We start from the raw sequence: 13106 nt of genomic DNA on the forward strand, positions 1-13106 counted from the left end.
CATTTCTATCATTTTCTGCAAGCTTCCTGAAAATGAGTTAGAGTAATAAATAAATGATCAAGACCTCAAAATAGATTCCACCCATGCTTACTGATTTTGCAATTCTTTAAATATTTCTAAAATGAGAACTAATCCCAGAGATTGTCAAAAAGGTTACTGTTTCAGAAATTTTTTCGGTAAAAGCTTTATTAGACACAAGCTTGGTTTGAGTTTAAAATTGATGCAACAAACTTCTAATAAGTTAAACGCGACGCACTTTTAATGAATCAAACTGAAATCTAGGTATTAAAAGCTAATTAAAGTCACAGTTATATAAGAGCTTCAAATGTTTGACGTCATTGGAAAATTCATTTTAAGCGGATCATTTAAATTTTCTTCTTGTAAGAATGGAGGCTGTAAGTGATAATAATGGGATCACTGCCTCAGAATTTGTCAGCAACGGAAGGATGACGTCAAGGCAGATTCATCGCTGATGTGGTACAAGATCGTTGTTAAAATTGTATTAAAATAGCAACTAACGGTGAGTTCAGTTAAATTTGATGCGAATATGGCAATTTATCATACAGCTTGAAAAGTAGATTTACCCTAATAAAAGATAAAAATTATCCGAATTACAATTGATCTGTCTTAATATGATCACGTTTAATGCGAAATCAAGGCTAAAATGATCATTTTGTTCGTTAAGTTTTGTTTGCCATCTAATATCTAAAAAAGAAATTTACAGTATTGAACCACGAACACTTCAAATAAAGATATTAGAAATTTTAGTTTGTCTTAGCCGAGACTTTCAATTTACTGTACGTATTATACGTGAAATTTTTAATGTAATTAGATGGCAAACAAAACTTAACGAACAAAATTAGCATTTTGTTCGTTAAATTTTCAAGGCTAAAATGAGCATCTTGTTCGTTAAATTTTCAAGGCTAAAATGAGCACTTTGTTCGTTAAGTTTTGTTTGCCATCTAATTACATTAAAAATTTCACGCATAATACGTACAGTAAATTGAAAGTATCGGCTAAGACGAACAAAAATTTCTGATCTTTATTTGAAATGTTCGTGGTTCAATACTATAAATTCCTTTTTTAGAAATTATTTATCATTTTTTTAGGTAGTAGAAGTCCCATTGTATATCGAGAAGAAAATATTAAATATTTTTTGCACAGAAAATGAAGCCCGTACTTGAGCAATTCAATTTACTCGGAGATAAAACTGTTCATCCTCCATTGTGGATTACAACCTATTCCGCGGTTGTCCATTATCGTCTTCCTTTTTCAATATTTTCCAAAAACATTCATTTATAAGAAATAGTGTTTTTTTTCTGAATGTACTTATAGATTACAATGTATGTATTGTAGTAATATTTTCGAAATATAAGATAAGCATTTCTTCGTTTTTTCACAGAATCAGTCATTCACGGTTGATACGAATTAACGACTAATACGAATAAACTCATGGATTTTTGACATTTCGTATCAATCAAGTTCAACTGTATCAATAAACAATCATATTTTTCCAATACGATGCAAATTCAGGAGCTCATTTCAGAGATTTTTTATACCCCATCCAAATGTATTTAAAACGTATTATTCAATTCAATTTCATTTCAATCAAAGGATTTTTTTTATACAAAACTTAATTTCACATTTAAAATAAAGTAAACACATACACATTAACATATTTTGCCCTCTCTATTAGAAACTCTCTGATTGAGTAGAATAGATGGGAATAAAGGCTATAACAATAGATTGACATTTTCGTAAACATTTTTTTTTTAAGTTTTAAATATAATGGGGTTATTTCTTTCGGTAAAAAGAACTACTTTTAGTCACTGAAATCGATAGAATACGCAAAATAATAGTGATAATAATTAACAAATAAAAAATTACACGGAGCAGAAAAAACTTTTATTTTGCAAACAGTTATTATTTAATTTTTTAAACATAAGATTTTGGAAATAAGGCATGGTCGTTATGACGTCACAAGTGATGTTTTTGGCGCGCTATATGTTTACGCTTGCCAGGACATGATAATTTGCGCTGTGACATCAGTGAATGGCATTTAATCACTTGTGATGTCATGCTCAGAAGCATAATTAATGATTTTCAATCTGCGCAACGATTAAAAGAACTGTTAAAAAGTATTAAAGTAGTTGAATCTTTTAGAAAATGCTTAAATCCTATGTTTTAAGCAAAAATACTTTTCAAATTTTGTAAACCACCCAATTAGCTATTTCATTCTCATCTGATTTATGTTTCTGAAAAAGAAAACGCTTTTTTGATAGTTCTTATAGCACGATGCCTACGTTATAGGCATTTTCTTTTGGATCTTAATAAAGACATCATTCTCGTACCATCACGAGAGACCTCTACCATGCAGCCATTAAGGTAAATGGAAAACCTGTGTATCGGATAAAAGGAATAAAATGGCGCGACTCGCACTTTTATACGTGATAGCAGTAAATTATTCCTCCCAGCAACGGAAGGAAAAATGCTTTTAGTACCTTTCCAAGGGCTCCTGCAGATATAGAAACTTGTATCTGATTTTCGGAGCCAGTTTAGGATCTGATCACAGTTTTTGCGTAAAGTTCTAGAGACGATTTAGAAACTTATTGGGAAACAAAAACATGGCCGTCTTTTGGCTCAGGAAACTTGTTCTGTCTCCTGAACTCGTAAAAGGCATTATAAAAATATTAATATACGTACATATGATTTTATATACGTATATAAAAATATTAATATACGTATATGTTGATTTTTTTTTTTTTTTTTGCTACAACTAAATTAGGAATAAGCTATTTTTATAAAAACTTACCCTTCTGGAAATCCTTCTTTAATACATTCGGGGTTCTTTACACTATTACGAATAATTTATGAAAACGAACTTTAAAGGCAGCGTAGAGATTCTGAACGTTTAAGTATCTTTACCAATAATAAAACTGAAAGTTTGTATGTCTGGATCTCTGGATATCCGGATCTCTGGATATCTGGATGTCTGTTACGCGCATAGCGCCTAGACTGTTCGGCTGATTTTCATGAAATTTGGCACAAAGTTAATTCGTAGCATAGGGGTGAGCACCACGAAGCGATTTTTCGAAAATTCTATTTTTTTTTCTATTCCAATTTTGAAAACATTTTATCGAGCATTTTATCATAACATGGACGAGTAAATTATCATAACATGGGCGAGTAAATTATCATAACATGAACGAGTAAATTATCATATTATGGAAGAGTAAATTATCATAACATGAACGAGTAAATTATCATAACATGAACGAGTAAACTATCACAACGTGGACAACTAAATTATCATATCGTGGACGAGCAAATTACTATAACATGGGCGGACAAATAAACATAGCAAATTAGCAAGAAATTCATTATCCATTATTTGTAAATATACAGGCGAACCAAATGACCTTTTAATTTTATACTACGGGCAAAGCCGTGCGGGTACTGCTAGTGGTAAATAAGATAATTCATATGGAGAAAATATATTTTCTTCCATGTCATACAGGATATTTGAAAAAAATATTAATGTGTCTGTCTTGAAAATGAGGTAAAATATTTTTCTGCTGAGTGATATATTATTATAAAAAAGATAACACTCAGCAGGTATAAGAGCAGAAACGTATAAACTTTAAAATTCAATAAGTGAAAAAAAAAAAAAAATCATCTGATGAATATAGATATTGAAAACAAAATTCTATTCTTTTGTTCTGAACTTAAACTTTTTTAAAGTGTAACATAATAAAATACATTTTTCATAAGTGCTACTTTACATTCATTTTATAAAAACATTTATATTCAGAAAGGTTATTATACATAATTATTTCTTATAGTTTTCTGCAATTGCTAATAATTTCTCCTGCCGTATTTCTAATGAAATCACGAATTAAATAAATAAAGTAACAATATTACTTTTTACTATTACGACTAGCATCAAAGTTGTTCTAATGGTAAAAGGCATAGATTAAAAACTATATAACTGACAAAACTCAAGGAATAACGATCTTAACTTTGAAACCCTTGCGCTCATACGTATGCTCTAATTCTTCATTATAGCGAGAATATTTTCATTAAAAATGAAGAATAGATGCAGTTAAAGATTTTATCGGAAGAATGAAAAATATGATTACCGAGCTAAAAAGTTCCCAAACGAGTGAGAAAATTCTTCTTGACACAGAAAAATGAGCTTTTTGATTAAAGGAACCAAAAAAAAAAAAAAAAAATTAAGATGTAAAATATAAATGAAGTTTTTTACATTTCTTTTTTTAAAGTTTCGAAGGAAATAAAAATTGTGCAATATAATCTTTAAAACAACAGAAACGTCATTTTTCAGAATATTTTATGCACACATGCAGTAATTTGAGATTAAAAATATATTTGAACTACCACACCCATAAGATAAATAAATACCTTTGTGCTGAACAGTAAAGTAAGACAAAACAACGTTAGAAGAAGCACAAATTTGTAAATTACAGCAGACACGTGTTTCGGCGTTACAGGGAACGCCTTTTTCAATGCAAAAAATAATGAGCTTATGGATGAAAAGACATCCGACAAAAGCTTTTGTCATAAGCTCATTATTTTTTGGATTGAAAAAGGCGTTCCCTGTAACGCCAAAACACTTTTCTGCTGTAATTTACAAATTTGTGCTTCTTCTAACGTTGTTTTGTCTTACTTTACCACACCCATACTTAATTAATGCATTTAAATTATCATTTGGGACTGTGATATTGAAGAACATGTGTACTTCAGAAAGCGAGTTAACAGATATTACTGCCGATCAGCAATATTTGCTATTTCAGGTGTAAGCTACCGAAAGTATTTGACTGTTAGATTTTTCGAAACGAGAACCAAGTTCTTAGATTTGAACTTTCAGATTTTAATGCAGATGACTAAAATGAACTTACTCAAACAGAAAACCAGTAAAGGTAGGTGAAAAAACAACCTAATATTTAAAAAAAAAAAAAATCGATTTTGTGACTCTGAGAAATTTAAACAGCCCCAGTGCTCTTCTTTCTTAAGTGGATGAATTATTGAGAAAAATTGAAGAAATTTACTAAACTCAAATGCACTGCTTAAACTGAAATTTACTCTTTCTTTCTTGATTTTTTCATAACCACGTTTACAAAGATTTTATTTGCGCCAGCCGTTATAGCGAAAAAGGTATTAACTCTTAAAGATTTGAAACTTTGCAAAAATAGTAATTGAACATATTACTGTGATATAAACCTCAAAAAGTTGATGAATTCACATGCAGTATGTGGTTTTGAAATGATGATCAATTAAATTTAGGGGCAAAAATCACGTATTTCGGGAGAATGTTTGAAACATTTATCGACAATATCTGTTTTTAGTTAATTATTTCAACATTGGAGGGTCATATCACTCTCTGGTATCTTACGCAGAGAAAGACACAAAAAGTTTAAAAACTGTGAAAAAGCAATTGCACTGGAAGTGGTAAGGAAATGGTAATTGTTTTTGCTAAAAATATGGCTATTTTATTGAAAAAAGTTATAGATCATTTTTTTTCAACAAATATGCACTCAAAATGTGTTATTTATGTCATATTTGATAATCGCCTAAAGTTTTGGAAAGGTGCAATGAATATTTAAGAAAAAAATATTTAGTGCGTTCGCATACCCTAAAATACATCACCTTATTTACTTCCTCACCATTCCCACTCTCAAGCTATTGAGCGATATAAGTTAAAAAAATACCTTTGTGCATATAAAGCAAAGTAAGAAATATCGTCGATTCGCACAAACTGCCAACTACTGCACACAAGTGTTTTGGTGCTAAAACGAATGCCTTTTTAAATGCCAAAGAACGTTTGGCATTTAAAAAGGCATTCGTTTTTGTGCCTTTGTCGGATGGCAAAAATGCGTTTTTGTCGGATGTCTTTTCATCTAAAAGCTCATTTCCTTTGCATTGAAAAGGGCGTTGCTTGTAACGCAGAAACACCTGTCTGCAGTAATCTGCAATGAAGGCTATCTAACGTTGCTTCTTATTACGTTACGTAAGAAAAGTGTGTTAGATTCAATACTAAAAATAGGAAACTGTTGGAATTAGACGTTTTTATCAGCGGAAACCAAATAAGCAAGCTTGTACAACAAAGCTAACGTACAATAAATGACAAAAAAAAAAAAAAAAAAAATGGAAAAATGAAAAAAATGGCAGTTCGTGCTCTTTACCTATCCACGGCAGTGTAGACCTATCAATCTCTGGTATTTGTAATTCGGATTAGTTTTTAGTGTCAGTCGTTTAAAATTTTTTATATTCAGGATTTGTATGAAAAATGGGTGAAGAGTAGTGGTGGTGACGGACTATTTTTGTAATACGTGTACACTAAAAAGAATGAAGTAAATTATTTCAAATAAAAAATAGAACTGACTTAAAAAACTGCAGCTGGAAATTGCTCTAAAAAGTAAAAAAAAATTTCATTCTTTGAACAGAATCTGTACTAATTTTTGAAGTCGGCGCAAACGCAGTAGATAAACCAGAAGACTACCCTAGGTTCTTCAATAGAATTTGCATGCAACATTTTTAACACTTTTAATTTGTGAATCAATATAAATGTTTCGTTCCAATTTTGACTGGTTTTTATGAAAAATGTAAATGAAAAATTGTTGTACATCATTTTCACTATCATTTTTGCGCTGACTTCAAAAATTATATTCAAAAAGTAGTATAGATGCTGTTGAAAGAATGAAATTAATTTTACTTTTTTAAAGCAATTTCCAGCTGCAGTTTTTGAAGTCGGTTCTATTTTTTATTTAAAAATTTTTCAGCATTGAAAAACAAGCAGACAACTGTGAAGCGTTTATGATTTAACTAGCTGCGATGCCCGGCTTTGCCCGGTCTACCGTGAAAATAAAAATTATATCAAGTGAGGCGACGTGTATTAAATAATCATGTTTAAATAAAAGAAGAGAAAAAAAAAACCATAATGAAAAATATCCTTTCTAAACAATGACGACAGTTATTAAAATACTTTTAAGAAATTAAAATGAGAAAAATGGATTTAAAAAGCGTAACCGTGGAAATGTAAAATTAAAACGGTTAACAACGTGAATGCAGATGAGATCTTTCGAACTTTATTTTAAAAGGCTTGTAACCTTTTTTTTTCCTTTGGAGATAGAAACTTAGTTTTTCGATCATTGGCCGAAATAGATATGGAGTAAAAAATGACTTTTTTTAATGGTGTCAAAAAGAAAATTGTGTGATTCACTTTTTTATTGATAGATTGAATGAAGAAAGTAGTGCCTAAATTTCAGCTAAGCATAAAAAAATAGAGTTAAAAACGCGAATAATTCCCGCCGTAATTAAGTTAGATCATTGAAACTCATTGCGTAGAACGCAAAAAGTTCTACCCTTTCCAATGTTGCATGATATTAATATGTGCAAATAATTTTTCGACCCTATATTCGAGAATTTACGTGAAAATTGGGCCTAAATTGGAATTAAAAAAAAGAACTACTCATCGATTTTTTTTCGAACTGGTCTGCAAATATTTCCGGTGCTAAAAGAAATATACTGTGAAAATTTTAGGGAAATCGGCCGGGTAGTTCTGGAGTTTTGCGCATTCAAACAAACAGACGCTTTTTGGAGACTTCATTTTTATACTATGTAAAGATACGGTAATATCTGTACTTCAGAGCCAGACTGACGTAAATCCAAAAATTACGGTTTTGAGTTTTTTGTGCATTTTATGCAGAATTCTATTCCGCAACGAGACAGATGAATGTAGTTCTAAAAAACAAAATTCTTAGTACTTATTTGTAACCAGCGTTAAAAGAGCACGCGTCCAATCTTTTCCATGCGCAAGACAGACTGTTTCCCTCTCTACTGTAAAATTACTGTAAAATCGCGATTATGTGACTTACGTTGTTCTGACTCTGAGGTTCAGACATAAAAGTGTTGGAAACAACGCAAAACACTGTAAAATATGATGCTTATTTTGTTCACAAGTGTAATTGTTGAAATTTTTTAATAGGTGTTCCTTCTTCCTAAAGGAATTCCACACTCTCCACAGCGTTCTGAAGACACTATAGGTTTAGTTGTAGAAAGAGAAAGGCTTCCAGAAGAGTTAGATTGTTTAAGGTTCGTTAAGTGAAAATGTATTTTTTTATTGTCATGCTCTCGTTAATTATTAGTTTACACAACCTCTAGTACATGCAAATCTTTGTAGTATTTGATTGATAACAATTAAATTGATTCCACTTAGCGATAGAATGACTCAAGAGTAGATACCGTTCTAACGATATTTTCAATAAAGCGTCTCTAATTGTATCACTTAATCGAAGTGACATTTGGCTCACCGATTGATTTTCATGGAACCTACAGACAAGAAGCTCAAAATGCATTTTTCGCATTTTGCCAGGAGGTAGACAAAAGAAGTTTAGGTGCATAAGCAAGTTGTGTTGTAACTGCAATTAAAAGAAAAGAGCAAAAAAGAAATTATACAAAAAAAAAGTAATAATTTGAACTTTGACATCTTGAATTCAAGTTATGTTTTTCGCAATCACGAGTGTGTGTGTGTGTGGGGGGGGGTATGTTTGTTTGTGTATGGGGGGGGTATGTGTATGTGTGTAGGCATGTGTTTGTGTGGCGGGTGTGGGGGATGTTTATGTGTGGGTAGTTATGTTTATGTGTAGGTGTGTAGGTGTATGTGTGTAGGTGTATATGTGTGTGTGTGTAGACGTACATGTGTGTGAGTGTGTGTGTAGGTGTATGTGTAAGTGTAGGGAAGTAAGTGACGCAACCTGGAGACGGTTTTCGTTAGAGGAGCAGCATCGTGAGGCGGTTGGTCGACGGTGGCGCTGCAGTGGGAGGCAGGAGGGAAATAAAATCATAGGAATTCAAAACTGTCTTTCTAAATCTACTCTCCTCACAAAAATAAGTAAAATGAATTAAGACATGAAAGAAGGCTTAAGATAATTTCAAAATATCGCTGGAAAAATAGTAGGTGATGGAAAACACATACTTTTCGGTCTGCCTGTCTGCTCCTAGCTATTACATTTTGAGAGAATAGTCTGATTTGAACAAACCATTTTTATTCAAAAGTTCTCGACCAAGTTACCTCACTGCTATGTTTAAATTTCCTTAATTAAACGTTTTTCACTTATGTTTGAACAGTTCACAATTTTTAAAATTAGAGCTTATGTTGAAATTAAAGGCATATATCAATCTCGAGCAGAACGTTGGATTTCCCTTGATAATACTAATATGAAAGAACTTTTGACTTAGAGTAAAAGAAAATGTAAAAAAACCAAGAAATAAATAAATAAATAAATAAACGCTTTACAAAGGTTATTTGACAATCCGTTTTTAAACATTAATTATTTTCTGAAATGATAGCTGATTGTAGTTACAGATATCTTACGTTTTTCTTTTCCAGTAGCATAACAATTTTGCATATGTTCTGTATAAAAAGTTGCTTCATTGACATTTATTTAGCGTAAGCATTAGATATCAGTATACAGGGCGTTCCAATTTAACCTGCAAGACCTTTATTTTCGCAACCATTAATCCTAGATGTATACTTCCAATTTCAAAAATGTTCAAAATCAGACTCAGAGTTACGATATTGAAAGTTTGAAGGGAAAAGAAAAATAAGTCAAAAATTACAAAATTAAACTTTTTATACGGCCGCAGGTCTCCTAACTTATATTTAAGGAAATAGTCTCCATTGAAAAGTAATCCCAGCACAAAAAGATCGAAATTAGTACGACTAATATTCACCGAGATATAAAACGCAGCGTTTTGTGACTTACACCACTTTTCATTCGCCGTCAATAACACCTTTTGAGGGAATATATAGCGATTAACAAGTGTTTAAAATCATATTTCTGTATGGAATATGTCTTCTCAAATTGTGCGAGGTTTTGTAATGTGTTTTTGTGTATCATAGCATAAAACTTGCATTTATTTTTTAACAGCACAGAAAAATATAAATACCTTTTTTTTCTTACTTTGACGACCTGTCGTTCTTCTGAAAGGGGGATAAGTTCCAATCTCATCTTCTGCATGGTCCCTTAAAACTTTGAACTCGAATTTCTCTTTGAGTTTTGGTCACAAAATGTCAAGTTTTTTGCGTCAGTAATAGTTTTCAGTGGAGATTATTTCTATAAACATTAGTTAGGGGACATAGGGCCTGGATAAATCGTTAAATTTAGTATTATTTAACTCTTTTTTTTTTTTTTTTGCATCAAACTTTCAACATTTTACTCTGCATCTGATTTTGAACATTTTTGCAACTGGAAGTATACATCTAGAACTAACGGTTGCGAAAATAAAGGTCTTGCTGGTTAATACGGAACACCCAGCACAAAATAAACAAATTAAGAAAAAAACACCACTAACCAAACGTAGTTTTATTTCTCAACACACATTTATTTTGATATGCAAAAGCGAAAAGAAACTTTGTCCACAAATTTATATACATTGCTCTTTTTCAATTTTCAGATATTATGTCGAAGACAGTGATGAAATTCTGTACGAAAAATGGTTTCATTGTGATAGTTTAGAAGGACTTGTACCGCTAATTAAAGAATTCTTCGCTTCTGAACAACACAGAACTGGGAAGCCGATACCTGGTATGTAACAGAAAAATGTTCATTTTAGCAATCATAATCGTAATCGATTACATTCCCTCCTAAGTGACTCCAAGCCTGGTACATACCTTACCTATTAAAGTCTCTTTGGAACTTAAAACTATTCGCCAAATAACGTAAAAAATAGTCACCTGCGGCGACCAGCTGGTTCGCCTTTCTATGAACGGAGCTCCAAAAGGAGCGGGGGGGGGGGGGGGGGGGGGAAATTGAAATGTGGTTTGGAGCTGCTTGAAGGCTGGGTTCAAGTAGCCCCATTTTAAGGCAACCAGTGCACTTTTACTAACTTGTATTAGTTACTGTGTTAGATGATATCAGATGTTTCCATGAACTTACATGTGTAAGTTTGCAGACACTAAAAACAACTGTTTAGACAACTTGCAATCATAACCTCAATCAGAAAAAAGGCGGGGATAGCAGAATCTTTGTTTCATGCACCAGCCTCTGTCTTGTACTGATACCTGTCACGGAGAAAATTTTTTAAAGTCTATACATTGATTTTTATAGGACCAGGACGGATTTTAAACACTTTTTTCTCATGGGTTCAAGTAGCCCCTGGAGGCTCACGGTATGTACTCCATGGATCTCAATCTTATCCTACTTGGATAGGGTACCAATTTAGAAATTGCCGGACAGTAGTTCCGACACGTGTCTAGAGTGCCCCCTAAAGTTGTACAATTGAAGGGCTCGGAGCAGAAATGTGACAAGCCACAAACAGTGACTTTTCGATCAAAATTTTTGTTTCTCATAACTAAAATTGGAATAAACATGACGATGGATTATGTCATTTGGAAGAAACATATCTGGTTTTAGTATTGCAGAATATAGAATGTATAATACCTTTGAAAAATTCTAAAAATGTGTTTAGAAGTTGGAAATCGGCCTGCGGAAAATATGGCAACATGTGGCATATCACATTCACACTCTTGCCTCGAGCCCTTCAATTGATGTAACTGCTGCAATGGTGCAACTGCACATTACGTTGATATTGCACTTGCATGGCTAAATAAGCTATATTAAACATTTATAACACTCAGACTACATACGCGTGAGAACTATTCAACATGGGCCCACATCCAAAACAATTATTTTTACTTTCTTCCATATCTAATGTATAGAAGATAGTAATATAGATTAATGAAATTTTTCGAATTTTGAAGGATTTGCACGTTTTGAGGTGTGCTGAGTCCATTTTGTCCATTTTTGGAAATCGAATGTCTGTCTGTGTGTGACCCGATTTTGTTCATGGACGCTCTAAAGCGAAAACTACTACATGAAATCACACGAAAATTGACACACATATGAATAAGTGCCCATTAGTTTTTGACGTCCGTCCATCCAAAGAGGGTGAAGCAATCGAAGGTTTTCCGCGATATGCATGGCTGCTATATATTAGGAAGTAAGAGGCGAAATTGAAAAAAAAAAGGTCCATATGATGCTTTTTCCTACAAAATATAAGTTAAAAATCAGGAAAAGAAGCAATGTAAGCGGTATAGTAAAGGGGCGATTCCACGAAAAGTTGTCCTGACACACTGAAATATTTTTTTTCACACAAACTGAAAATAACTCTTTTTTTAGATTAAAAAATATCAACTGTTTTCAATTTCAGCATCACTTTTTTTTTGTGATTTTGACCATACTTTGCAGCACACAGACAGCAAAAAAAAAAAAAAAAAAAAGCATAGTTATAAAGATAAATTTAAAAGCCATGTTTTTCCTAATCATTAATTTTTTCTTGAAAAAAAAAACTATGAAATAACATTAAAACAAATGTTATACTTGAACTATGAGTTAAAAACTAAAAAGTAAGACTTTTATTAAAATTTCAACCCCAGAAAAAAATAAAACCATACTCAGACCATTTTTTTCGGTAGCACACGTAACGCGTAAAAAGTAAAGTTTTCTCCTAACCTAAATTAGCTGGCTAAAAGAAAAATGTGTCATAATATAAATTAACTTGATATGTTAGTCATATACCTGAAGTTTCATCTTTCTACATTTGGTAAAAAACATTTTTTAGAGCTTCATAAAAGAGGTAACACACGTAACGTTTTTGTATGATTTTCTTCAAATATTAGATCTTTACATTTGGGTATTAAGGTAAGGTTTTAAATTATTCATCTAAACATATATTGTGTGCTGACCCTAAAACTATGCCTCAGTGAAAAAATGAAATAATGTTTCATGTGCAAATATGAGCTTAAAAAATGGTTGTACTTGAAGAATGAGAACAGAACTAAAAGGAAAATTATTTCAATACCTAAACAAAAATGTAAATAAAATATTTGTCATGCATGGCAAAGAGTTTAGTGACAGAGTGAAAAAAAATATAAAATCTTTGGTTTAGGATGAAAAGTATCAGTAAATTGAGAAACATAAAAGTTCAGTCATCAACTGATTTCCTTAATGTAATAAAGCATCCTACATATTCAACCAAAGTATTTTAATTCAATCAAGTTGATACTGAATTGAAGATAACCTGTGCAA

At 31.9% G+C, this 13106-nt stretch overlaps 1 protein-coding gene across 1 annotated transcript in view; it reads left to right on the forward strand.

Annotated features, from left to right (window-relative positions):
- LOC129226516 (3-hydroxyanthranilate 3,4-dioxygenase-like) overlaps positions 1-13106 on the forward strand; it is a 66697-nt gene that overhangs the window by 15152 nt on the left and 38439 nt on the right. The window contains exons 4-5 of the mRNA XM_054861457.1: positions 8003-8109; positions 10474-10604. Of these exons, the coding sequence (XP_054717432.1) occupies positions 8003-8109; positions 10474-10604 (238 nt within the window). The remainder of the gene's footprint in view (positions 1-8002; positions 8110-10473; positions 10605-13106) is intronic.

Source organism: Uloborus diversus, chromosome 1, assembly GCF_026930045.1.
Source record: "Uloborus diversus isolate 005 chromosome 1, Udiv.v.3.1, whole genome shotgun sequence".
In the NCBI taxonomy this organism is placed as follows: Eukaryota; Metazoa; Arthropoda; class Arachnida; order Araneae; family Uloboridae; genus Uloborus; species Uloborus diversus.